General features: G+C 47.7%; 3 protein-coding genes across 5 annotated transcripts in view; all 3 read left to right on the top strand.

Moving 5' to 3' along the window:
- Nucleotides 1–206: 206 nt before the first annotated feature.
- On the top strand, nucleotides 207–5,132 carry LYZL6 (lysozyme like 6; the record flags this gene model as incomplete). The annotated part of the gene is made up of 4 exons (XM_080826944.1): nucleotides 207–345; nucleotides 1,347–1,505; nucleotides 3,033–3,111; nucleotides 4,788–5,132. The coding sequence occupies 4 exons, from the start codon at nucleotides 207–209 to the stop codon at nucleotides 4,855–4,857; spliced, it is 447 nt and encodes a 148-aa protein (XP_080683070.1). The 3' UTR covers nucleotides 4,858–5,132.
- Nucleotides 5,133–7,052: 1,920 nt separating this feature from the next.
- RDM1 (RAD52 motif containing 1) lies at nucleotides 7,053–17,424 on the top strand. 3 transcript variants are annotated; one of them, XM_080826825.1, is made up of 7 exons: nucleotides 7,053–7,164; nucleotides 7,541–7,720; nucleotides 10,529–10,651; nucleotides 11,060–11,228; nucleotides 12,653–12,751; nucleotides 15,516–15,601; nucleotides 17,084–17,424. In XM_080826825.1, the coding sequence occupies exons 1-7, from the start codon at nucleotides 7,069–7,071 to the stop codon at nucleotides 17,183–17,185; spliced, it is 855 nt and encodes a 284-aa protein (XP_080682951.1). In that variant the 5' UTR covers nucleotides 7,053–7,068; the 3' UTR covers nucleotides 17,186–17,424. The 3 variants fall into 3 exon arrangements, 2 of the variants coding, with proteins under 2 accessions (XP_080682951.1, XP_080682952.1); XR_013968185.1 differs by lacking the exon at nucleotides 11,060–11,228; XM_080826826.1 differs by lacking the exon at nucleotides 10,529–10,651 and having other exon boundaries at nucleotides 7,055–7,164.
- Nucleotides 17,425–26,955: 9,531 nt separating this feature from the next.
- LOC308357198 (leucine-rich repeat-containing protein 37A2-like) overlaps nucleotides 26,956–27,412 on the top strand; it is a gene marked incomplete at its 5' end in the record, with an annotated part of 48,786 nt that continues 48,329 nt past the window's right edge. The window contains one exon of the mRNA XM_080826666.1: nucleotides 26,956–27,089. Coding sequence (XP_080682792.1) covers nucleotides 26,956–27,089 — 134 coding nt within the window. The remainder of the gene's footprint in view (nucleotides 27,090–27,412) is intronic.

Raw genomic sequence — 27,412 nt, 5'->3', positions numbered from 1 at the left:
TTTTGTAAATATTTAAAGGTTTCTATAGTAAACAAGTATACAATAATAAAGGAGAGGAAAGAGAAATAGCCAGGTGGGGAGCTGTGTGTGAGTGAGGACATATGGCTGCTCTCTACAGATTCCTCAGGGGCTCAGAGAAGACCAGTGGCACGTCGGTGAGATCCTCAGAACAGTGGGCCCTCGACTGCACCTTCTCCCCTCCGAAGATGACAGGGGCACTACTCATGTCCTTGGTCAGCTGCCTCATTGCCATCAGTCAGGCCAGCCTCATCAATCGCTGTGACTTGGCCAGAGTGCTGCGCAAGGAGGACTTGGATGGGTTTGAGGGCTACTCCCTGAATGACTGTGAGTGCCCCTCCCCCGGCTTCCCCCACCCATTTCTCCTCCTCTCCTGGTCACACCCTAGGTGGCCACCTTTCTCTCTGTCGTTCATCTTTCCAAGCCAAGTTCCATCCCTGAGGAGCCCTTCCCAACATTCCATATTCGTTCCATAATTATTAACTGAGCACTTGTTATGTACCAGGAACTATGTTGGGTGCTGGCGATAGAGACATCAACAAAGCCCCTTCCCTCACGGTGTTCACATTTTAGGGGGTGAGGCAAGCAAGAAAGAAACACACACACACACACATGTATGTGTGTGTATATATATGTGTGTGTGTGTGTGTGTGTGTGTGTGTGTTTGTTTCTTCTTCATATATATATGAAGTATATATATATATATATATATATATATACACATATATATATGAAGTACTTCCAGAGGTAATAAATGTTTTGCAGAAGAATAAAGCAGGGGCAGTGATAGATAATGCTGTCTTAGAAGGGGAAGTCAAGGAGGTGACATTGAGTGGCACTGGTCACCAAGATGTCTCGGGAAGTGCATTCCAGGCAGAGGGAACTGGCAGTGCAAAGACTTCATCCTGCTCCATGGTGGGGATAACTCCCTTTTGCCCAGAATTTGTGCACACCAGTCTTGTGCTGTCTTTCTCCTTTTATCTTGTTTTGTGGTTTCATTCTCGTACTATAGGACCCTTGAAGGTGGCATTTACATTTGACCCAGCTAAATGTCCCTCACTGGGCTTTGCCCAGTTCCTGGCACACAGTAGGTGATCGTTAAGTGCAGGAAGCATGGGTGGGCAGATAGGTGATGAGTGGTTGTACTGAGGGGCGGGTGGGTGGGACGAAGGTTGAGGGGAGAAGCTAATGGGTATTTCTAGCCCACTTGCCCCATCCAGCATCTTAGGCCTTGCTCCTTTCTTCTGCTTCCTGATCTCCCTCTCTCCTCTATCTCCCTCCTGCCTCAGCTCGGCACCCTCTAAAAACCCTCTTCTCCCTGTTCAAAGGGCTGTGTCTGGCTTTTGTGGAAAGCAACTTCAACATATCAAAGGTAAACGAAAACGCAGATGGCAGCTTCGACTATGGAATCTTCCAGATCAACAGCCATTACTGGTGCAACGACTACCGGAGTCATTCAGAAAACATTTGCCACGAGGACTGTCAAGGTCTGACCAGGGCCCCAGGGTGGGAGAGGTGAGAGAGACGACCAGGCTCTACCCACAGGACTTCTCCTTCCACTCAGTGCCTGGCCATGGCCTCAGAGGGATGGTCCAAAGAGTCCATGAATGCCTTTGCTGAGCGGAGGATTTCACTAGTGGCTGTAGTGCTCACCCCGTTAGGGATTCCTCCGTGTGCAGGATCCAGAGAAGCTCTGCACCGCCAACATTTCTCGCGGGTGTGTTATATGCTCTGCACTTTACCTGCAGAGCCCATTTCACCCAGCTTTTCATGCAGTGGAAATTATCTTTTTTTTAATTTTTAATTTTTTATTAACATATAATGTATTATTAGCCGCAGGAGTACAGGTCTGTGAATCGCCAGGTTTATGCACTTCACAACAGTCGCCATAGCACATACCTTCCCCAATGTCCATAACCCAACCACCCTCTCCCTACCCACCTCCCCCTAGCAACCCTCAGTTTGTTTTGTGAGATTAAGTCTGTTATGATTTGTCTCCCTCCTGCTCCCATCTTGTTTCATTTATTCCTTTCCTACCCCCCAAACCTCACACATTGCCTCTCAACTTCCTCATATCAGGGAGATCATATGATAATTTTCTTTCTCTGATTGACTTATTTTGCTCAGCATAATACCCTCTAGTTCCACCCACATCATTACAAATGGCAAGATATCATTTCTTTTGATGGCTGCATAGTATTCCATTGTATATATACCACATCTTCTTTATCCATTCATCTGTTGATGGACATCTAGGTTCTTTCCATAGTTTGGCTATTGTGGACATTGCTGCTATAAACATTTGGGTGCACGTGCCCCTTCGGATCACTACATTTGTATCTTTAGGATAAATACCCAGTAGTGTGATTGCTGGGTCATAGGGTAGCTCTATTTTCGACTTTTTGAGGAACCTCCATGCTGTTTCAGTGGAAATTATCTTGATGCCCACCTTACAGATGAGCCAACTGAGGCTCATAGAGCCAGTGCTGAATGCCAGGTTACTGGCCCTGAAGGCTCAGCTCTAACCATCCAGTACTAACTTTGGCTAATGGTCTGATTAAAGGCCAAGTACAAACCCCTCGTCAGAGCCACTCCAGGAGGAGCCATAGGTCCGTGACTTGGACCTTCTCTCCCTCCTTCACAGTCTGATTAAGATTCCTGGACTCTCCACCTGAAGAGCCTCCCTCATCAGGCAAATTTACCTTGGTCTCTGTGCTGCCTGTTTTGATATTTCCTTTCCCCAGAAACCCTCAAACATGGGGTGAACCATCATCTACTTTGGTTGGGCAGTATGGTGGTAAACAGTCATTCTGCCCCTCCTGCCCCCACCTCTGACACCCCGACAGCTATTGTAGGGATGTCTGAATGGGCCTCTGGGAGGGATGTCTTGCATAATCTGGAAATACTCAGCTCCTGGGTGCCCCATGACAGCACAAGGACAGACCGTGTCTGCCTCAGTCTTTGGGACTGTACTTTGTGTTCTCACGGGTAATCTCTCTCTCTCTCTCTTTCAGACCTACTGAGCCCCAACCTTCTCTCAACCATCAGCTGTGCGAAAAAGATTGTGTCCGGAGCAGGGGGGATGAAGAACTGGTGAGGAGGACACTGTGGGACTAAGTTAGTGGGCAGAGCCCCCAGGAAGGGTATGGTGACAGAGAAAGGCATAGTAGGCAAGGACTAGACCCTTTTATAGTCTAGAAAGATGTAGAAGAGCAGCAGGGCTTGCGACTCTGACTTATAAGACCTGGGGTCTGGGTCTTTCTCAGATGTTATATTAAAACTCTTTTGGGGGGCGCCTGGGTGGCTCAGTTGGTTAAGTGTCTGACTCTTGATTTCGTCTCAGGTCATGATCTCAGGGTATGGGATCAAGCCCTGTGACAGGCTACCCACTCAGTGGGGAGTCTGCTTGGGATTCTCTCTCCCTCTCCTTGTGCCCCTCTCCCCACTTGTCCTTTCTCTCTCTCAAAAATAAATAAATCTTCTAAATAAAACCAAAAAAACCCTCTTTTGGATGCAGTAACAAAGCAACTTGAATTAGCTGAGAGAGAGGTATCCTGAGGGGACAAGTTGTGTCACTGAGCTTACACAGGTGCGGCCTGTGGAGAGGACCTCAGGAAGAGAGTGGAAGCAGAGCTGGAAATTGTCAGTGAGCTTTTCCTGCAAGTTTCTACTTCCTGGTGCATTTGCTTCCCTTCTTTCTTTGTAGAACCACATTCTCTGCTTCACCTTCCACAAGACAGACCAAGGCTGCCCCAAGTTGATGGGCTGATGTCCTAAGCAGCCACAGAGACAGCGTAAGCCCAGTCCTAGTCCAAGGGCCCAGGATAAAGAATCTGATTGGTTCAGCTTGGACCAATGTCCCTGCTTAGTTCAATCAGCTGGAGGCCTGGGAGCAATTAAGTCATACCATCATAGTTGCCACGGGGCCCTTCTCCCTAATTGGCAGCAACATTTTCTTTTTTAAAAAAGATTTTATTTATTTATTTGAGAGAGAGAGAGAGAGAGAGAGAGTGCAAATGCACAAGCAGTGGGGAGGGAGGGAGGGAGAAGCAGACTCCCGGCCAAGCAAGGAGTCCAATGTGGGACTCTGTGCAGGACTCGATCCCAGGACCCCAACATCATGACGGGAGCCAAAGGCAGATGCTGAACCAATTGAGCCACCCAAGTGCCTGTGGCAGCAACATTTTCTGTAAAAGGTGTGTAGCTCCTCAGCTGAGCAGATACCCCCAAAGCTGTCAGCTTACCAGTGGTGGACATTGGGATGGTTACTTCACTCGTCTGAGCTTCAAACTGGATATGTACAGGATAAAAATGGCTGCCTCTCTGGGCCTCTGTGAGGATGGAGGGAGTCACATGCCTTGCATACTCTAGAAATACCATGCAGAAAGGACACTGATGACTATTAGGGCTGACCCTTTCTGGAGGGAGAGTCAATGGTTGTGCCTGAGATTGATCGATTGATTGATTATTTATCTTTTTATTTATTTAGTAACTTTCAGCCCCATAAAATGATGCTCTCCCACTTCAGAGGGAGATAAGGATTTGAAAATGTGGAAGCATACTGAATGGGAGAAGAGGACAAACACCAGGGATAAGGGAAATTTAAAGGAAGAATCAGAGGGGCCACGGCGGGACAGACCAGAAAGCTAGGAATGAAGGGGGGTTCTGAGCACTGCTCTGCCTGAGAGACTTATTAAGAGTTGGGCCATGTACGTGGAGAGGGAGCTTACTAAGTAGTAAGCAAGAACCAATCTTTCTTCTCTCCACAGGGTAGCGTGGAGGTTGCACTGTGCAGGCCGTCCACTCTCCTACTGGATGACAGGATGTTTCTTGGGATGAGACAGGGGGCAAGACTACTATGGAGTCATTCCAGAGCTCCTCTTCTCACTCGGGAATTCTTCACTTCTTCCTCTTGTCTCCACCTCACGTTATTTTCTTTCATTTCCATTTATAAATAAAAATGACCAGAGCCCCAGGAATAAGTGGTTTTCTCAGGCTTCCTCCTTGTACCCATCCGGGCCCAGGCATCTTGTTCCTGACTGTCATTTGCAAACCCAGAGGACCACAATGAAGAAATTGTTATATTTTGGGAATTATTAAAGTGTTCCTTGTGCAAAGAATGTGTTAATTTATTCATTTTTAATTCCAGATATATTTGAGTACCTAATCTAGTAGGAGAGTGGTAGGTACTAGAAGAAGGAAAATAAACCATAACTATTGTTCCTGAGGTGTTCATAATCTACCCAGAGATGTACACAAATAATGGGTACAATGAATGAGTGGATATATACAATGAATACAATGAATAATAAAATGGGTAATAAAATCTACAATTTTTGGTTTGAAAGAGTATCAGGATCCCAGGTATTCCTCCAAAGCCAACTATTTTCAAAGTAAAAGAGAAAGTTCAGAAGTAGGTAATGGGTGGAGCTAAGGGTCTTATAGATTGAGGTGGAGAAAGTGGTGCGGGGCCCAAGAGACAGTGCCAGGAGCCAATGATTTGGGGGTGCTTTCAGAGAATGGGCTAGATTTTTTAAAAAATCTAGATTTTTTTAAAAAAGATTTTATCTATTTGACAGACAGAGATCACAAGTAGGGAGAGAGGCAGGCAGAGAGAGAGGGGGAAGCAGGCTCCCCGACGAGCAGAGAGCCCGATGCAGGGCTCGATCCCAGGACCCTGGGATCATGACCTGAGCCGAAGGCAGAGGCTTTAACCCACTGAGCCACCCAGGCGCCCCTAGATTTTTTTTTTTTAAGGCATCTCTGTTTGCGATCTGAAGGTACTGATGTGGAGTAAAACCTGGACAATGGAGGACAATGCAAAGACAGAAAAGGGGCCGTTGGAGGAATGTCTTGCACACAGCTACCATCAGTACTGTTTGACTAAACTGTCCCACTTGGGCCACTGATGTCCCTACTTCTGAGTCTTAACTTGTAGATTTCCTACCAGTAAAACATCAGAAAAGTTAAGACCATGTTAAGATTCCCAACTTTTTATTTTAATGCCCAAGTAATAAGAGTATTAATCAAAACAACTATTGTCTATCAGCATTTCCGCATACAATAATTTTTAGCATGAAAAATGAAGGTCATGGGGCTCCTGGGAGGCTCAGTTGGTTAAGTATCTGCCTTTGGCTCAGGGGGCTCAGAGTCGGCATCTCCCTCTCCTTCTACCCATCCCCCCTGCTAGTGCCCTCTATCTCTCTCTTGCTCTCTCAAATAAATGCATAGAATATTTTAAAAATTAAAAAATGAAAAGGAAAGAAAAATGAAGTTCAAATTTGTAGGATAATAAAATGGAATAGATTTTGTTTTATGGAAAAAAAAAATTTAAACCCTGATTACCTTTTTCTTGTTTTGCCAAGGACTAGTGAAAACTTCTTCACAGACCAGAACCAGTCTGGAGACCACTGTTTAGAAACCTCAGGTGATGTTTTGTAAGGTCCGTTCCGGCTCAGGCATTCTAGGATTAAAATAAGGATCTTTAGGGCCTAGTTTCCCTCTCAGTGTGTTAGTCCTCAAAATAGCTGACTGGGGGCTTAGAACAGCCCTTTTGCAAGAGAACTATGAACTCCAGTGTTGATGCTCTACTTGGACTCACTCTTTGATTTTTCCAAATTTATCTCTCCTTCTCACACTGCCTGCCAAACTCCCACATCCTCTCATCCCAACAAACACACTTACACAATTCACCAAATTTATGTAGGAAAATCAGGGAACACTTTTTAAGGATTTCGAAGCCGGCTGCTCTAAAGATATTCGCACCCTAGGATCCTGTAAGCTCACCCTTTGGTCTCTCCCCTAAAAATACACATGAGTAAAAGCACTAAACTCCACCACTTTGAAGTGGTGGAGCTGCGGGAGGGGAAATAGAGTCAGAGACCCGTCCAGAGTGGGAGGGGCCAGAGAGAGGTCCTGGAACCGCCCTCACTCTTTCCCCGCCGATCTGGCCCCGCCCCTCGTACGAGCCCTTTTTTTAAAAAGCGCGGGCGCGCCTTGCGCAGGCGCAGTGCGCTTGAACCGTAACCGCGCATGCGCAGTGGTAGTAGGATGGCGGAGTTGGTCTTTTTTGCCGTTCCCACAGAAAGTGACAAAACCTTGCTGGTGTGGGAACTGAGTTCTGGACCCACGGCCGAGGACTTGCATGTGAGCCAAGCCAGGATGGAGGGAGGGATGGAGAAGGCCGTGTGTCTCCTCACCCCCTACCCCCTACCCGGTGACTGGGAGCCCTGGAGTCTGGTCTTAGCACCTCACGCGCCTTGTAGTCTCTGCCGAAAGGAATCTTAGTTCTAAAGGGGACCTCAGCAGTCTGTCAGCCCCAGCAGATTTCTGAGAGGTAACTCTCAACAGCCAGCATATGTTGCCTTCTAATGCTTCTCGAATCTTAGGATTTTAGAGGAAGACCTGTTCATGAAATGAGAAGTGCTTGGGGTTGCCTGTGCAGAAGGGTTTAGGGATTGGGCAGTTTTGGTTTCTGGGCGTGAAATTTCATGCACTTACTTGCCGTGGGACCACCCCACAGCATTCTCTGTTCACAGTGTTCTCCCAGTTTGGCCTTCTGTATTCGGTCCGAGTCTTCCCAAATGCTGCAGTGGCCCGTCCTGGTTTCTATGCCATCATCAAGTTTTATTCAGCAAGGGATGCTCACAGAGCTCAAAAGGCATGCCACGAGAAGCACCTTTTCCAGAATTCTCCAGTGAAGGTGGGTCCAAATAAGGAATTCCTAACTCCACTGGGACAAAATGCTGAATCCAGTTATAATAGACTGGCATTTGTGCAACACTCCGATTTGCAAAATGCTTTCAGATGCATTGCTACAGCGACCCCCCGGTTTCTCTGAGTTTTGTTTTCTTTTTTTCGACGAATAAACTCGAACTCGGGGTAGTTAAGTGACTTACTTAAGGTTCGTGATAACCGGAAGTTAGAAATCAAACCCCAGCTTACTGATGTTAAATCCCGGGTCATTTTATGCTGCCCCTTAATTTAAGAAATCTTCACAGGAAGAGTCTTGCTTATATTTACTATTATGTGGATTTAAAATGACAAATTCTAGGGGCCCCTGGATGGCCCAGTCCGTTAAGCTGTCTGCCCTCAGCTCAGGTCATGATCCTGGGTCTTGGGATCGAGCCCCACCTCCAGCTCCGTGCTCAGCGGGGAGTCTGCTTCTCCCTCCCTCTCTTTGCTCTCTCCCTCTCTCTCTCTCAAATAAATAAAATCTTTTAAAAAATTAAAAAATAAAATGACAAACTCTGTCATCCGTTGTATTATAAAGGATGCTTCATCGTCATCACTCTCAAACTGCCTGTTTGGGATTCCCTTCAGTTCCCAGAAAATGATTAGAACATTCTTTAATGCACTATAGGAACTTTATTCTATACTAACCATGCTGCCCTTTTTACTTTCCCAGAGCCCCAGAATTATATTTCAGTATGTGCCTCAATTCAGTCACCATTTCTTTATCAAGGACCATGACATTTCCTCTGAATAAGTGAGTGAGACTTAGATTTCCAAACCTTTCCCTTTATAATTGTATGTCTTCATCAGCCTTCTCTGACTGGCTTCTTAATCTGGCTACCCCAAATTGACTTGGCTGTCTATTCTTACCATATGCCTTTCCTTACTGACTTAACCTTGATCGAATCTGAGAACTCTCCTCAAATGTGACTCTAGGTGTACCACCTACTTGTTTAACGCCCTCTTCAATCCTGGCTTCACTCCCTGTGATTGAAAAGATGACCTGTCAGACATTCTTCAGTTTGCAAACTGTGGCCCGGCCTGCTTCTAGCCTGTGAAAAGTTCACAGAGCCACTTAGGTGTTACAGATTATGAAACAGTTATTTTGTATCAGTTTTGAGTAATGGGGTTTTTGTCTCTCATTGGACATTAAGATCATTTCATAAATTTTAGGTTTTTGAGATTTAACAGCATAAAGCCCGTCACTGAGAGTGATGAAGGAAGGGTTCTACAAGTCAATATACAGTTGACAAGAGAGAACATTCATATTAGATTTCGTTATTTAACACAGAACCATGGGTTACCATCCCTGCTTTCCCAAATTGTTATCCAATTTCCCTATGGGCTCTTTTTGACTTTGGCAACTACGCATAGTTCCTGGGTGGTTTTTTGTTGCTGTTGTTGTTGTCATTTGCCTTTTATAAATACAGAAAAAAGAATAATGTCTTAAATAAAGTAAATCAAGGAAAGGCCTAAGGGCATGAGAGTTTTTTTCAGTAGCATGAAGGAAAATGGTTGCCAGCAAGAACTGGCAAGCTTATCCAAGGTGACAACAGTCTCTCCCACTCAGAGGCTTGGGGCCCTTCTGAAGCTTCCTTGTTATCCAGAACAGCTCCACTGTACCTCACCATTAGCTGCCCGTGCAGCACTCAGCATTTAAAAATTCGTCTTCATTTCTCCTTCCCAGCATGCAGCTTTATCTGGAGAAAGTAGTTTCATTTTCTTATCAGTCTTTCTTTCATTCGTTCACTCAGTCAACAACAGAATGTGCTTGGTTTTAGGAATGAGAAAAGAATAAGATATGGTTCCTTTAAGCACATAAGGAGCTTACAAACCAGTGATAGAGGAAGATGTATGAACAAATCAATAAAGAATTAACAGTGCTGTGACTTCATTGGCATCATTTGAATCTTTATGAATATATTAACTATTACTACGCCCTGCTTAAAGTTGAAATAGACATTTAAGACAGAATCAGTGGATGTAAGAAATTCACCATAGAGCGTTAAGTTATTCAGAGAGTCAACACTGGAGGTATTTGCATTCTCAAAGAAGCTTATTAATGCAAATGAACCTCTAATTGTTTAGTTGCTTATAAAGTTTTTTTTTTTTTATTTGTTTATTTGTTAGAGAGAGAGAGCAAGCGAGCACAGGCAGACAGAGTGGTAGGCAGAGGCAGAGGGAGAAGCAGGCTCCCCGCGGAGCAAGGAGCCCGATGTGGGACTCGATCCCAGGACGCTGGGATCATGACCTGAGCCGAAGGCAGCCGCCCAACCAACTGAGCCACCCAGGCGTCCCTAGTTGCTTATAAAGTTTATAGAGGTCTATATATTCCTTGTTCTAACAGGTTAGTGACTTGGGGAGGAGGGTGCTGCAGATTAGGGTCCTACCTCTGTGTCAGGCCTACCTTGTCTGGTGTTTAGGTCATATACACCAGAATGGAACAACAAAAACAATGTCTTTCCTTTGCTCACCTACATAATTTGCTTCTGGAGGGCTTCCTTAGTTGCTTTCATCATCACTTGCACCACCAGAGGTCAGGAAAATCTTCCAATTCAATCAGGAGCCCTGGAAATGATGCAGAAAAGTGCTGTAGCTTAAAAAGAGTAAATACCATTCACTTAGGGCTTACTATGAGCTCACTGCTTACAGTGTTGTTCCCTTTTTAATCTTCACAGCCAGTCTCTGAAATAGGTATTGGTCAATCTCAGGTGTATCCAAAATAAGCCTCTGTGGCAAGTTATGATATTTTTTGGTCTCTCTCTTATGTCTTTAGGTTCGTCTTGGCACGAGACATAAAGCGGTTCAACATCAGGCCCTTGCCCTAAACAGCTCCCAGTGCCAAGAATTGGCAAATTATTATTTTGGTTTCAATGGATGGTCAAAAAGGATCATCAAGGTACACTTTATAGCTTTGCTTTGGCTAATCAGACTCACTTCAACATTGAAACCCTGGACCTCAGAGAGGAGAGAACTGGGTGTGGGTAGGAGACATGAGGAGGACTAAGTAGAAGGACCTGAGCATGGGCCTGCCACCTAGAATTAATAACACTCTCAGTGACTTGGGTAGTGGCGTCCGCAATTTTCGCCAGTATTTGTAGGGTATAGAATTTAAAAACAAACAAACAAACAAAAAAGCAGTTGTCTGTATCTAATAATTCATTTGCAAGTCTTACTTGATTTTGAAGCTGTAGGACCTCAACTGTTAGCTGGGTTTGCTGGAGTTTAGTTTTTATTTATATTAACGAAACATCTTGAAGTCTACGTTGAGATCCTAGGAAGGATCTTTAATTTAAAATCCTAACAGCTTCAGGATCTTTCTGACCTCGAAGAAAGAGAAAATGAAGATGCTGCAGTACCACTTCAGAAGCAGAGCCTGAAATTCTTCTGTGCCTTAGAAGTGGTGTTGCCATTCTATGAGTGCAGGAGTCCTGGAGTGGGCATGGCTGAGGAGCCTTTGGAGAAGCTGGAGGAAGGTCTGTTTGTAGTGGGGGTGGGGGTGGAGAGGGATGGAGGTAGAACCTCTCTTTCTTTCTAAAACTCATCTTTCTAGATATATCATCAAGCCCTCCCCTTGCTAAGCTATTAAAGCCCTTGGCAGAGCTTTTCTACCCTGCAATACAGGTTTTTATCATAGGCAATCCCTAAAAGAACCTTTAGCTTTAAAATTCTAAAGCTGATTTTCTGCTAGCTGATTTTCCTGTTTAGGAAGAGGGAAATAATGGTTTTTTTTTTTTTTTTTCCATTTTTTGGTTAAGAGTCTGCCTTGTGCTTAAAAAGAAAAAAAAAAAAAAGAATTTGCCTTGTGCTAAAATAGTCCTACAAATACAGATCTCTTGTAGCCTTCAATGATCCCAGCAAAATCATCATCTAAAGATTTAAATAAATTCTTGCATAAATGTTCAGTCCTTTGCCTCCTATAAAAGGGCTGGTGTGTAAAGAGTCAAATGTAGTTTCCTAGAAAAGGTATTCCAGTTGGTACTGATTTTTCCCAGAGTCCATAGCGCTTAGGCTTAGGGTTTTAAGGCAGAGGCAGGGCTGTTAGCAAATGGAGTGGAATAGGTTTCCGTGGGTGATGCTCGGGAAGAGAGCAGGTCATGCGCACTACCACCAAATCTTTCTCTGTGATTCCGGCGCTTGATGCACAAGAGAGTAAGTAGGGTCTGTAGGAGGATAGCTTCAACTTGTCCATTTGAAATCTGTGGGTGATGGGAGGTTTGAGCTACCTTCTTTTTTTGTTTGTTTTTAAAGATTTTATTTATTTATTTGTCAGAGAGAGAGCAAGTTAGCACAAGAGCGCAAGCAGGGGGAGCAGCAGGCAGAGGGAGAAGCCAGCTTCCTGCTGAGCAAGGAGCCCGATGTGGGATTCATCCCAGAACCCTGGGATCATTATCTGAGCCGAAGGCAGACGCTTAACCGACTGAGCCACCCAGGTGTCCCTTGTGCCACCTTCTTGGCTTGCATCTCCTTTCTGGTACTTCAGGAACTTCTGGGATAGATCAGGACAGTAAAAATGTGCCCAGCCAGGATATTCCTATAGCAGAGCCATTCCACCAAATGCCTGTGTTGTGTCTGCCTTTGTTGCTAAGATAATGATCTAAGAATCGTGGATCCACTTTGATTTTTTAAAACCTATAACATAAAAATCAGTTATTCAGGGACGCATGGGTGGATCAGTCGGTTGAGCCGCTGCCTTCGGCTCAGGTCATGATCCCAAGGTCCTGGGATCGAGTCCCACATCAGGCTCCTTGTCCAGCGGGGAGCCTGCTTCTCTCTCTGTCTTTGCCTGCCACTCTGCCTGCTTGTGCTCTCTCTCTGACAAATAAATAAATAAAAATCTTTTAAAAAAATCAGTTATTCAGCCAGGTATATTAAATCCATTTGTTTTGGTTGGATTTAGGGCCATTATCATTTCTGATGAAAAGGAAAACCACCCAGAAGCTTGCTATTCAGAAGGCTGTGTCAGATGCATTCCAGAAACTGGTGATTGTGGTTTTAGGTAAGACTTTCTCGATTGTTCTTAAGGTACTTCAGTTTCCATGAGCAAATAAACTCATTTTGAAAAGCTAGTTGGGATGAAAACACTTTGTATTCTTTTATTCACCAAATGCTTTCAAAGCAGCAGTCTCAGATTTGTTCTTTGTAGCATTTGTGAGAAAAATAACATTGAGACAGAGAAATATTATTGTCTATAGTGTATAGATATACAGCGACTTGCCTCCACACAGAAAAGGTTCGACCCAGTCTTCTTTTTTGACTGTTTGCCCGTAACACAAAGTAGTATAGTGATTATAAGCTTTGGACATCTGTTGTTGAGTCCTAACTCTGTCTCTTAAGATTTCTGATGCAGTTTTGGGTTTTATAGTCAAATTTAAAAGTATTTAGTCTCTCTAAGCTGCAGTTTCTTTATCTGCAAAATAAAGTTAATAATTCAGCTTACCGCATGGGGGACATTGTTAGAGTAAATGAGATGATGAATATAAAAAGCTTAGGACTATCCCGGTAATGTGGTAAGCAGACAAAATATATTAACTTCTTCTTATTATTATTATTTTGTAAAGATTTTATTTATTTATTTATTTATTTGTCAGAGAGAGAGAGAGAGAGCACACACAAGCAGGCAGAGTGTGGCAGGCAGAGGCGAAGAGAGAAGCAGGCTCCCCTGCCGAGCAAGGAGCCGGATGCAGGACTCGATCCCAGGACCCTGGGATCACGACCTGAACCGAAGGCAGCGGCTTAACTGACTGAGCCACCCAGGCCTCCCAACTTCTTACCATTATTGTTTTCCTGTTGGAGAATTTATTAGAATCAATTTTTTTTTAAATTTATTTATTTGTTAGAGAGAGAGCGAGCGAGCACAGGCAGACAGAGTGGCAGGCAGAGGCAGAGGGAGAAGCAGGCTCCCCGCCGAGCAAGGAGCCCGATGTGGGACTCGATCCCAGGACGCTGGGATCATGACCCGAGCCGAAGGCAGCCGCTTTACCAACTGAGCCACCCAGGCGTCCCTAGAATCAATTTTGGAATCAATTCAGTTTCACTTTTTCTTTCTGGCACTGACATTGGGTAAACATGATTCTTACACAATGATCAGCTACATTTTTGTGAACCTTGTAAGTGGCTATCCTATTGAACAGTGTTGATTGTATTCCCTACTGAGTTCTACAACAGTGTGAATGCTACAGGCTATGCTCAAAGGAAATTTTATTTTTTAAATATTATTTTATTTTATTTTATTTTAAATAAAATAAAAGAGGGCAGCAGAGGAGGCAGGGGAGGAGTAGACGGAGAGAGGGAGAGAATCAACCCAGGCTGTGCTCAAAGGAAATTTATTTTATTTTATTTTAAAATAAAAGAGGGAGGCAGATGAGGAATAGAGGGAGAGGGAGAGAGAGAGACTCTTAAGGAGGCTCCATGCCTAGTATGGAGCCTGGTGCAGGGCTTGATCTCACAACCCTGATCTCATGACCTGAGCTGAAATCAAAAGTGGGACACTCAACCAACTGAGCTACCCAGGTGCCTTTTTTTCTGGAAATTTTATAATTAGTGGAGAGTTCCCAACAGTTGCTCCCCTGCTTCAGAGCCTTGAGTCTTAAAGACTAAGAAATCCTAGCTAAGTTTCAGAGGCCTTATTTGCTTCTAAGAGTTGACCCTGGATTGGTTTTAGGTTTCCAGCCTGGGCAAGTCTTCCAGGGAAGGTTGACTTCCGTGGTCATGGAGTAGAATCGTTATTAGCTATCAATTCTGAGTGACAACCTTTTAAGAACCAAACTGAGCATTTGGGTTGTTGACCTCTCCCTAATATGCTTGGTATCCCTTCTATACATTCAAAATTCCTTAGACTAAAAAGTAGCTGTAGTTTGCCTTAAGGGAAATTGTATTATCTATAAGGTACATGGGCCTGTTTCTGCCAATAAAGTGTTCCAATGCATGCCCTGCCTCCCTCTCCAAAGCATTGTTCATTGTATCTGGTTGGATTTTGGTTCCCAGGGAGTAGAAACTTGCCTTGTTTCTAATATGAAGTATCAGCTATAGTCTGGTGGTCTCTGTTCTGGGTTTGAACTCACCTTGACCCCCACCTAAAGTCTTATTGCTTAATCATACTATGATTGAATGTTTTTGTTGCTACAGTTTTAACTCCCTGTGTCATTATTCCTTAGTTCCTATCTCTGAGATCATGAAGTTTTTTTAACCACACAGTTGATAACTTCATTTTTTTTTTCCACAAATGGTTATGATAGGGGTGCCCGCGTGGCTTAGTAGGTTAAGTGTCTGCCTTCAGCTTGGGTCATGATCCCAGGGTCCTGGGATTGAGCCCCATGTCAGACTCCCTTGCTCAGTGGGGAGTCTGCTTCTCCCTCCTCCCCCCCCGCCCCCTGTCTCTCAAATAAATAAATAAAATCTGAAAAAAAACTTATGATAAATACTGAAGTGTGAGGTGAAAAAACTTCTAGGAAAATGCTTTTATTTTCTGCTTTTAGAAATCAAAAGAATGTCCACGGGGCACCTGAGTGGCTCGAGCAGTCCATTAAGGTCTGCCTCGATCTCCAGGTCCTGGGATTGAGCCCCGCATCGGGCTCCCTGCTCAGCATGTTGCCTGCTTCTCCCTCACCCTCTGCTGTTCCCCCTGCTTGTGCACTCTCTCTCTAAAATAAATAAAATACTTTTAAAAAATCAAAAGAATGTCTAATTATTGGATGCTATCATATACAGCAAGTTTTAGAACAAGAAAAATTTTGATCTGATCCTTGTTAACTTTATTTCAGAAAGTGGTAAAATAGCTGTGGAATATAGACCCTGTGAAGAGATTATAGATGCCAGAACCGAAGAGGAGCTACAGGATTTAATTCAAGTATGTGGAGATTACAGCTCGGGGATTCCATAGCCAGGGTAGCCATAATTTAAAGCAACCGGCAGGATTTGGAAGAGTTTGACAAGTACACTTAGCTCTATCATCCTTTGGGAAATGTAAAACTCTGAAACTGCTCTTGAGGGCATGGGAATTTCTGAGGCTTTCCTTGAAGTCCTCACTCTTGGCTCTGACCCCTTCTTTGAAATTTGGCAAGCAAATTGCATCAGAGTACTCCTACCGTTGTAGACATGGGAGAGGACACGGCCTTTTAGAGCTCCCCTCAAACAGAATCCCAGGAATTTGAGAACAGGGTAACCCTGGCATTAAGTGAGATTATGCTACAGTGTTTGAAAACCATTATGCCTTTCAAATAAGGTGTATTACCCAAATGTCAGCATCTTACACGTATCTTGTATGAAATATTTTGCTGAAGAACTTTTCTGTCAATCACTTATATCATGCCCTGAATTAGGGATTAAGTTGCCAAGGTAATTTCTAAAAGAAGCTATTAATGTGCTGCATATAGAATGTTAAAAAAAAAAAAAAGAGCGAAGGATGGGTTTCATGTCATTGAAAACTTAATTGGGGGCTAGATTTCTGATTATTTAACTCACTCCAAAGTTGCAAAGTTTGTTTGTTTTGAAGGGAAGAGAGTGGAGAAAGAAAAGATGGTTACTTTCTGAAAAAGTATTTGAAGGTTTTTTTTTCCGTGCAAAATAATTATTTTAATTCAGTTTAAATCAAACCCATCAAGGAAACTTCAGACTTATCCAAGTTTACACTTTAAGAAGTCTAGCTTCTTGTGAAATGTGAGAGAGATTCCGTATTGATGCTAAAGATTTCAGAAACCCGATTGTAACAATAGATCCATTCCTAAATAAGGCCAGTCTTGGAATCAGTTCCACTTAAAACCATTATTATGTGCTAGATGCTGGGAATAAGATAAAAACCCTTCTCTCTTATAGTTTGCGTGCTAGAGCTTGTGCCGGACCGTAAACAAGGACTCAAATAAAACAGATTATAAAAAAGGGCTGTGAAGGATGTAAACTGGGTGTTACAATATTTCAAGAAAATTGTTTGACCTGCTAACTTGAACATGTGCACACACAGGGTCAAACCTCTGAAAAATGGTGGTGTTACTTTTTCTAGACTGACGGCTGTGTTGAGTCAAGGTGGGATGAGGGAAGTTTTCCCACGCCAGTGTAAATAGAGGGCTATTCTCTTGGTTTCAGACCCTCATTCCCAGAATGAAATGCTCACCTGCCCCCCCCCACCCCCGCCCCAACCCCTGCCCTAAAACCCCTCCTACAGAAATTTTGGAGCCATCACTGATTCAATGGTAGGTAGCCTCCTTCGAACAGAGTGGCGACTTAATACTCAGACATGCGTATTGAGAATTTAGAGGACATGGCAACATTTTAGAATAATGACCTGTAAAATGTAATCCCTTCCCTACTGCCCTAACTGGTGTTTATTCTGCAGATCAGCTACTTTTCTTGGAAGCAGGATGGCCAAGGGGAGGAAGAATGTCTCTCGGACTTAAGCTTTGAAGAGGATGAGTTCAAACCGCCAGAACTGGACTAGCATTTTTAATTTCCCGGGATGCCAGGTCCTGTGGCTTCCTTGGGAAACTGTCCCCCCCACCCCGACCGCTTCCACCCCAGAGCTGCTGGAGTCCGGGGCCATCCTGCCTTGCTGTGAGCATCAGGAGGTAGCTGTGCCCTTTGAAGGGGGAAGGGAGGCTTGGGCCCCGGTGATTCTGGAAAAGGGGCTCGCTCCGACAGGCGCGGTGCCCACCTGCGCCCAGCTAATAAAGGTGGCGTAAATAAAGGTGTCGTAAACAAAGGGTGGGACGTAGGCGGGGGAGGGGCGCGCAGTTGCTAATGGTGCGCGCGTCAGGGGGCTGCCATAACGGTTCGGCTCCCGCTCCGGCGCGGCGCCTGCGCCCCACTGGCCTGGGTCGCTGCGCCCCAGAGCCTCCGCATGTCATGTCCCGGCTGCGCCTCTGGGCCCCACTGCTCCTCCTCACGTGGCAACCACTGTGGCTGCTGGTCCAGGCAGCTCAGCCTCCGGAGTGGGCCCTGGACCCTGCCCAGCTGACCTCCGACCTCCTAGGGCCCACCGAGCCCTGGTCTTCGCACTCCTCTGAACTCCCGCCCGAATCGCCCCAGGCACTTACACCCCCAGCGGAGCCGGGGGGCTTTAAATACTTGGGGTCCTCTCCTCCAGTCCAGATGTTGGCCCCGCCTAAGGAATTGACTGAGACTTTGGTTCCGTTCCCGGACACGGATTCAGTTGGCGAGCTGCCCCCAGAGGCAGATCAGGATCTGAATGACAAGCTAACCCAGCATGAAAGGCTCCCGGAGGTGGCTCCACGGCTAGGTTGGGATCAGAATCAGACCATAGCTCTGCCTCTTGGACTCAAAAGTAAGATTAAAGCTGTAGGTCTAGATCAGGCTGAAGATCACCAATCATTTGAAATACTTGTTCCACCTCTGAATGTTCAGAGTTCAAAGCCAACACAGTTTATTATTTCACCCCCAAACCTGGAGGAAGATCTTGTTCAGCATCGAAGGCTTGCCGAAGTCCTTGTTGGAACTCCAAACCAACTTGCAAGTAAAGAGCTCCTAGAACAGCTGCAGGATGATTATTCAGATTCCAGTATGGATATCCTATATCCTGGGGAGAACCTACCAGTGGATTTCCCGGGGCGACCAGAACAACCTCCAAAACTCCCTGAGGAGGCTGAAATTCCCCCTCTCCTACAGGAGACCCCAAATCATCTACAGTTCTCTGAGGAAGCTGAATCTATTTTGCCTCAGGTGGAGGCCCAGGCCCAGCATCCAGAGCCTCCTGAAGAGACAGAAACCTCTCCAAGACAGAAACCAGAGGTGCCTCCACCTCTGCCTCCGGAGTTCCTTAAGGAAGCTGGAAGTTCTGTAAACCCACAGGAGGCCCCAGCTGAGCCTTCAAGCACACCTGAAGAGGTTGAACCTTCTTCAGTCCGTCAGGAAGCCTCAGCTCAACCTACAGAGGCCCCTGAGGAAGTAGAACCTTCGACCCCTCAGGAGGCCCCAGGTCAACCTCCAGAGACATCTAAGGAGGTGGTACCTCAACCAATAGCACATGAGGTAGATGTGCCGTCTCTCAGTCAGAATGAAGCCCAGCGGCCAAAGCTCCACGTGACTGTTAAGCCTGTGGATCTGGCACTTACCATAACTGTAACTCAGCCTCCAGAACACATGGAGGAGGCTGAGCCATCTCCAATCCAACCAGAGGCCCCCGCTCAGCCTGTAGAGCTTCCCGAGGAGGCTGTGCCCACCCCAGTCCAGCTGGAGACCCCGGTTCAGCCTGCAGAGCACCCCGAGGAGGCTGGGCCCACCCCAGTCCAGCCGGAGACCCCGGCTCAGCCTGTAGAGCTTCCCGAGGAGGCTGTGCCCACCCCAGTCCAGCCAGAAGCCCTGGCTCAGCCTGTAGAGCTCCCCGAGGAGGCTGTGCCCACCCCAGTCCAGCCAGAAGCCCTGGCTCAGCCTGTAGAGCTCCCCGAGGAGGCTGTGCCCACCCCAGTCCAGCCAGAAGCCCTGGCTCAGCCTGTAGAGCGCCCAGAGGAGGCTGGGCCCACCCCAGTCCAGCCAGAGGCCCCGGCTCATACTGTAGAGCTACCCGAGGAGGCTGGCCCCACCCCAGTGCAGTCAGAGGACTTAGCTCAGCCAGCAGAGCTCCCTGAGGAGTCTGGGCCCACCCCAGCCCAGCTGGAGACCCCAGTTCAGTCCACGGAGCACCCCGAGGAGGCTGGGTCCACCCCAGTCCAGCCAGAGACCCCGGCTCAGCCTGTAGAGGTCCCTGAGGAGGCTGGGCCCACCCGAGTCCAGCCAGAGGCCTCAGCTCAGCCAGCAGAGGGCCCTGAGGAGACTGGGCCCACCCCAGTCCAGCCGGAGATCCCAGTTCAGTCTGTAGAGCACCTGGAGGAGGCTGGGCCCACCCCAGTGCAGCCAGAGACCCCAACTCTAGTTCCAGAGTTTCCTATGGAGTACCTACCTCAAACTCCTGTAAATGATGAGATGCTAAGTCAACCTATAAGCCACCATCCAAACTATTTCAAGTTTGCCAGTGTTACACATAAACCTGTGGATCTGGAATTTACCATAACTCCAGAGCCGGCTAAGGAGGTTGATTCTTCTACAGCCCAGCAGGAGGTCCCACCTCAGCCTCTTGAGCATACTGAGGAAGCAGAACCTCCTTCAATCCAGCAAGAGACCTCAGCTAAGCCTCCAGAGGAGGGTGAGCCTTCAGGTGAGCAGGAGCAGCCAGCTCAGCCTTCTGAGTCTCCTGGGGGGACTGAACCTTTTCTAACTCAGCAGGAGACCCCAGCTCAGCCTTCAGAGCCTCCCGAGGAAGCTAAGCCTCCAAGCGTACAGGACCAACCAACTCCGCTTTCTGAGCCTAGTGGGGAATTTGAACATTCTCTGACTCAGCAGGAGACTCCAGCTCATTCTTCAGAAAATCCTGAAGAGGCAGAACACTTTCCAGCTCAGCAGGAGACCCCAACTCATTCCTCAGAGAATCCTGAAGAGGCAGAACATTCCCCAGCTCAGCAGGAGACCCCAACTCATTCCTCAGAGAATCCTGAAGAGGCAGAACATTCCCCAGCTCAGCAGGAGATCCCAACTCATTCCTCAGAGAATCCTGAAGAGGCAGAACATTTCCCAGCTCAGCAGGAGATCCCAACTCATTCCTCAGAGAATCCTGAAGAGGCAGAACATTCCCCAGCTCAGCAGGAGGTCCTAACTCATTCCTCAGAGAATCCTGAAGAGGCAGAACATTCCCCAGCTCAGCAGGAGGTCCCAACTCATTCCTCAGAGAATCCTGAAGAGGCAGAACATTCCCCAGCTCAGCAGGAGGTCCCAACTCATTCCTCAGAGAATCCTGAAGAGGCAGAACATTCCCCAGCTCAGCAGGAGGTCCCAACTCATTCCTCAGAGAATCCTGAAGAGGCAGAACATTCCCCAGCTCAGCAGGAGGTCCCAACTCATTCCTCAGAGAATCCTGAAGAGGCAGAACATTTCCCAGCTCAGCAGCAGATCCCAACTCATTCTTCAGAGAATCCTGAAGAGGCAGAACATTCCCCAGCTCAGCAGGAGGTCCCAACTCATTCTTCAGAGAATCCTGAAGAGGCAGAACATTTCCCAGCTCAGCCTACAGAGCATCCTGAGGAGGTAAAACCTGCAACTCAGCAGGAGCCCCCAGCTCTGCTTCCAGAGACTTTTGGAGAAGCTGAACCTTCTTCTTCTTCAGCCCAGGAGGAGGCCTCAGCTCAGCCTGCAGAACTCCCTAATGAGGCAGAATCTTCAATCCAGCCGGAGACCCCAGCTCAGTCTCCAGGAGAGATAGAATCTTCAGCAACCCTACAAGAACAACCAGCTCAGTCTCCAGAGCTGCCTTCTGAGGAGATGGAACCTGCTCCAACCCAGCAGGAGCACCTAGCTCAACCTCTAGGGCATCAATGGGTGACAGTTTCGCCTCTAGGTCACCATCATGTTCAACATTTAAACCTGCCCAGTGTTAAGCCTGCAGATGTGCAGGTTACCATAACACCAGAACCCACTCCAGAGGTGGAACCTCTGCCAGTTCAGCATGAGGCTGCAGCTCAGCCCTCTGTGCCCCTTGATGTGGAACCTTTTGCAATCCAGAATGAAGCCCCAACTCTGCCTCCACAGTCCCCTGAGGAAGCTGGACTTTTGCCAGTTAAACAGGAGACTCCAACTGATTCCCCAGAACCTACAATACAGGAGAAACTTCCAGCACAGCAGGAGACCCCAGTTCAGCATCTGGAGTATCCTGGAGAAGTTAAACCTCCCACAACCCAGCAGGAGGCCCCAGCTCAGCAATCACAGGCCCCTGAAGGAGGTGAACCATCTTCAACCCAGGAGGAGGCCCCGGCCCAACCTCCAGAGACCCAGGGAGAGAGAGAACCATCTCCATCCCAGGAGGAGGCTCCAGCTCAGTTTCCACAGACCCCTGAGAAGGGTGAATCTTCAGCCCAGGAGGAGAGCCAAGGTCAGCATCCACAGACCTCTGAGGAGGTTGCACCTTCTCCAACCCAGCAGGAGGCTGAAGCTCAGCACCCTCAGGTCCCAGAGGAGGGTGAGCCTTCTTCAGCCCAACAAGAGACCCCAAATCAGTATCCAGAGTCTCTTGAGGGGATTGAATCTTCTCTGGCCCAGTCAGAGGCCACAGTTCAGCATCCAAATCCCCTTGGGGAGGTTAAACCTTATGCAACCCATCAGGAGGTCCCAAGTCATCATCTACAGACTTCTGAGGAGGTTTACCCTTCTGCCACCCAGCAGGAAGCTGCAGCTCAGCATCCAGAGCCTTCTGGTGAGGTTGAACCTTCCCCAACCCAACAGGAGGTCCCAGCTCTCTCTCCAGAGCATCACGTGGTAACAGTTTCTCCTCTAGGTCAGAGTCAAGCTCAGCTTCTGCTATTGCCCCATGTCACTGTTAAACCTGTGGATCTGGCACTTACCATAACTCCAGAGTCCACCAATGAGGTTGAAACTTCTTTACCCCAACAAGAGGCCCCAGCTCAGTCTGCAGTGTTCCCTGGGCAGTTGGAACCTTCTCCGATCCAACAGGGAGTCCCAACTCAGTCTGAAGATCTTCCTGAGGAAAGTGAACTATTTCCAATCCAGCAGGAAGCTGGAGCTCAGCATCCAGAGCCTTCTGGTGAGGTTGAACCTTCTCTGGTCCGGCAGGGAGTTCCACCCCAGCCTGAAGGTCTTCCTGAGGAAATTGGAGTTCCTCCAATCCAGCAGTGGAGCTCAGCTCTGCCTCATATGCGTGTTGTGGGTGTAGAACCTTCTCCAGTCCAGCATGCTGTCCCAGCTCATCATCCAAACCCCAGTGAGGGGATTGGGCCTTCTCCAGTTCAGCATGAGAACCTAGCTCCGCCTCCAGAGTCCTCTACAGATGTTGTGTCTCAGCCTCCAGTGCATCATGAGGTGACATTCTCACCTTTAGGTCCCGGTAAAGCTCAGTATCCACTGTTGCCCAATATCACAGTTAAACCTACAGATCTGGAGGTTTCCATAACTCCAGTGCCAACTAAGGCTGAACATTCTCTAGTGCAGCAGGAATTCCCTGCTCAGGCTCCAGTTCCCCCTGAGCAGGCTGAATTTTCTCCAACCCAGTCCAAGCCTCTCTTCCAGTCTCCAGAGATCCCCAAAGATGAATCTCCTCCAGGCCAACAAGAGGTCATAGCTCAGACTCCAGACCCTCCTAAGGAGGTGGAACCTGCTTCAAGCCAATGGGAGGTCCCAACTGAGCCATCAGAGCCCCTTAAGGAGATTGAACCATCTGCAAATGAACATGCAGTCTCAGCTCATCCTCCAAAGCCCACCAAGGAAGTCAAACCCGCAACCCAACTAGAGGCCCCAGCTCAGTCTCCTGTCCCCCAGCAGGCCCAAGCTATACCCCCTGGTCCCCCTAATGAGGTAGAACTTTCTCCCACACAGCTGGAGGCTCCAGCTCAGCCTCCAGAACTCCCTGAGAAGGTAGAACCATCTCCAGCCCAGCAGGAAGTCCCAGCTCAGCCTTTGGAGCCCCCTAATGAGGCAGAATCTTCAACCCAGAAGGAGGCCCTAGCTCAGTCTCCAGTTCACCAACAGGCCCCAGCTATATCCCCTGAGCCCCCTAAGGAGGTAGAACCTTCTCCAACCCAGCAGGAGGCCCCAGCTCAGTCCCCTGTCCCCCCGCAGGCCCCAGCTATATCTCCTGAGCCCCCTAAGGAGGTAGAACCTTCTCCCACACAGCCGGAGGCCCCAGCTCAGCCTTCAGAGCCTCCTAATGAGGCAGAATCTTCTCCAACCCAGCAGGAGGCCCCAGCTCAATCCCCTGTCCCCCCACAGGCCCCTGCTATATCTCCTGAGCCCCCTAAAGAGGTAGAACCTTCTCCCACACAGCCGGAGGCCCCAGCTCAGCCTTCAGAGCCCCCTAATGAGGCAGAATCTTCTCCAACTCAGCAGGAGGCTCCAGCTCAGTCCCCTGTCACCCCACAGGCCCCAGCTATAACTCTTGAGCCCCCTAAGGAAGTGGAATCTTCTCCCACAAGGCCAGAGGCTCCAGCTCAGCCTCCAGAGCCCCCTGAGAAGGTAGAACTATCTCCAATCCAGCAGGAAACCCCAGCTCAGCCTGCGGAGCCCCCTAATGAAGCAGAATCTTCTTCAACCCAGCAGGAGGCCCCAGCTCAGGCCCCTGTGCCCCTGCAAGCCCCAGCTATATCTTCTGAGCCCCCTAAGGAAGTAGAACCATCTCCCATACAACCGGAGGCCCCAGCTCAGGCCCCTGTCCCCCTGCAAGCCCCAGCTATATCTCCTGAGCCCCCTAAGGAAGTGGAACCTTCTCCCACACGGCCAGAGGCCCCAGTTCAGCCTCCAGAGCCCCCTGAGAAGGTAGAACTATCTCCAGTCCAGCAGGAAACCCCAGCTCAACCTTCAGAGCCCCCTAATGAGGCAGAATCTTCTTCAACCCAGCAGGAGGCCCCAGCTCAGGCCCCTGTCCCCCTGCAAGCCCCAGCTATATCTCCTGAGTCCCCTAAGGAAGTAGAACCATCTCCCATACAACCGGAGGCCCCAGCTCAGCCTCCAGAGCCCCCTGAGAAGGTAGAACCATCTCCAGTCCAGCAGGAAACCCCAGCTCAACCATCAGAGCCCCCTAATGAGGCAGAATCTTCTTCAACCCAGCAGGAGGCCCCAGCTCAGTCCCCTGTCCCCCCGCCGGCCCCAGCTATATCTCCTCAACCCCCTAAGGAGGTGGAACCTTCTCCCACACAGCCGGAGGCTCCAGCTCAGCCTCCGGAGCCTCCTGAGAAGGTAGAACCATCTCCAGTCCGGCAGGAAGCCCCAGCTCATCCTTTAGAACTCCCTGACAAAGTGGAACCTTTTCCAGTCTCTCAAGAGACCCATTCTCAGCTTCCACAGTCTCCTGAGAAGGTGGGATCCTCTCCAGTCCTGCAAGAAGCCCCATCTCTACCTCTAGAGCCCCTTAAGGAGGTGGAACCTTCTCCAACCCAGCAGGAGGCTCAAGTTCAGCCTCCAGAACCACCTAAGGAGGTTGTAGCACAACCTCCAGTCCATAAGGAGGTGATAGTTCCACCTCCAGGACAAGATCAAGCTCAGTATTCACACTTGCCCAGTGCCACTGTTAAACCTGTTGACCTGGAGCTTACTATAACTCCAGAGCCTACTACGGAGGCTAAGCATTCTACGGCCCTCCAGCAGACTCTAACTCTTCCAGAGGACCCCGCGGTGACAATTCCACATCCAGAGCATGTTCAGGCTCAGCAACCAAATTTGACTGAAGTCACTGTTCAACCTTTAGACCTGGAGCTTACTGAACCCACTACAGAGGTTGAACCTCCAACCGTGCGGGAGACCCCATATCAGTCTTCAGAGCTGCCTAAGGAGGTTGTAGGTCAGCCTCCAGTGTATCAAGAGGTGACAGTTCCAACTCAAGGCCAAGATCAAACTCAACATCTATTATTACCCAAAGTAACATTTTGGCCTTTGGACCTGGAGCTTACCATAACTCCAGAACCCACTACAAAGGCTGAGCATTCTCCAACCACGAAGAAAACTACAGCTCCCCCAAAGGACCTTGAAGTGACATTCGCACACCTAGAGCAGATTCAGGCTCAGCATCCAACTTTGACTGAAGTCACAGTTCAACCTTTGGACCTGGGGCTTACCATAACTCCAGAATTCACTAAGGAGACTGAACTTTCTGTACCTATGCAGGAGATCCCAGTTCAGCCTCCAGAGAAACCTAAGGAGGTTGTCGTAGCTCAACCTCCAGTATATAAGGAGGAGACTGTTCCAACACCAGGTCAGGATCAAGCTCAACATCCATCATCACCCAATGTAACAGTTCAACCTTTGGACCTGGAACTTACTGTAAGTCCAGAACCCACTACAGAGGTTCAACATTCTACAACCCTTAAAAAGACTACAGCTCCTCCAAAAGACCTTGAGGTGACATTTGCACATTCAGAGCAGGTTCAGTCTCACCGTCCAACCTTAAATAAAGTCACAGTTAAACCTCTGGACCTGGAACTCACTGCAAGTCCAGAATCTATTATGGAGGTTGAACCTTCTTCAGCCATGCGTGAGACCCCAGATCAGCCTCCAGAGCCACCTAAAGAACTTGTATCTCAACCTCCCATGTATCAAGAGGCAGTGGTTCCAACACCACGTCAGGATCAAGCTAAGCAACTGTGGTCATCAAATGTGACAGTTCAACCTTTGGACCTGGAGCTTACCATAACTCCAGAATCTACTACAGAGGTTAAACAGTCTACAACAGTGCAGCAGCAGCAGACTACAACTCCTTCAAAGGACCTTGAGGTGACATTTCCACGGTCAGAGCAGATTCAGGTTCAGTTTCCAACCTTAAATAAAGTCACAGTTAAACCTTTGGACCTGGGTCTTACCATAACTACAGAACATACTACAGAGACTGAAAGTTCTCCAACCACGCAAGAGACCCCAACTCAGCCTCCAGAGCTACCTAAGGAGGTTGTAGTTCAATATCCATTCCATCAGGAAGCAACAGCTCCAACTCCAAGTAAGGGTCAAGGTCAGCATCCAGTTTCACCCAGCGTCACATTTCAGCATGAGGAATTGGGGCTTACCATTACTCCAGAACCTATTACAGAGGCTGAACATTCGACAACCACGAAGAAGACTACACCTTCTCCAAAGGACCTTGAGGTGACACTTGCACATCCAGAACAGGTTCAGAGTCAACATCCAAACCTGACTGAAGTCACAGTTCCACCAATGGACCTGGAAATTACTGTAACTGCAGGATCCAATATGGAGGTTGAACCTTCTCCAACCACGCAAGAGACCCCAACTCAGCCTCCAGAGCTACCTAAGGAGGTTGTAATTCAATATCCGTTCCATCAGGAGGTGACAACTCCAACTCCAAGTAAGGATCAAGGTCAGCATCCAGTGTCACCCAGGGTTACATTTCATCATGAGGACTTGGGGCCTACCATTACTCCAGAACCTATTACAGAGGCTGAACATTCTACAACCACGAAGAAGACTACAACTCCTCCTCCAAAGGACCATGAGGTGACACTTGCACATCCAGAACATGTTCAGAGTCAACACCCAAAACTGACTGAAACCACAGTTCTACCTATGGACCTGGAAATTACTGTAAGTCCGCAACCAGAGTCATCTGAGACAGTTTTTCCCCCAACGACCCAACATTCAGTGGTGCATTTTGTAAAATACACCCCAGAAAAGGCACGCACAGCTTTAACTGAGCAACCAGAAGAGAATGCTACCATGAACATCAACATATGTAAGCTCTGTACCTGCAAAGATGAGACGCTGTCATGTACTGGTTTCAGCCCAAAGCAGAGACTCCGCAGAGTACCTGTGCCAGAGCCCAACACCTACAACGGCACCTTCACCACCTTGTAAGAATTGCCTTTTTTCATTTGTTCTCTGCCTCCTGCTTGACATGGCAGCCTTTTCTTCGAGGTCTTCCAGGGCCTTCCTCATCTTCCCCACCCACGCTGACTTTCTGTTTTTACCTTTTCTTTGTCAACTATCCCTTGTCTTCATTTTGCTGTTTGCTATCATTCCCGCTTCTCCAATCTTTTACTTGCAGTTGTCCTTATTCTTTCTCCTTATCCAGTTTTTTATCCCCATCATTTCATTCCTTAACCTCTACTCTCCCATTTTTGCTCCATCCTCTTTATAGCAAAATGCTCCTCTCTCCATCTCCTTGGTGGTGATA

The sequence above is a fragment of the Martes martes genome, assembly GCF_963455335.1.
Source record: "Martes martes genome assembly, chromosome: 16".
Taxonomy (NCBI): domain Eukaryota; kingdom Metazoa; phylum Chordata; class Mammalia; order Carnivora; family Mustelidae; genus Martes; species Martes martes.
The sequence above is the reverse complement of the archived record's forward strand: the minus strand, read 5'-3'. Positions and strand labels throughout refer to the sequence as shown.

Coding starts and splice junctions, on each gene's coding strand:
- RDM1 (XM_080826825.1), top strand. CDS start 7,069: ATGGCGGAGTTGGTCTTTTTTGCCGTTCCCACAGAAAGTGACAAAACC. Junction 7,165..7,540: donor CCACGGCCGAGGACTTGCAT/GTGAGCCAAGCC, acceptor ACCACCCCACAG/CATTCTCTGTTCACAGTGTT. Junction 12,752..15,515: donor ACTGGTGATTGTGGTTTTAG/GTAAGACTTTCT, acceptor ACTTTATTTCAG/AAAGTGGTAAAATAGCTGTG.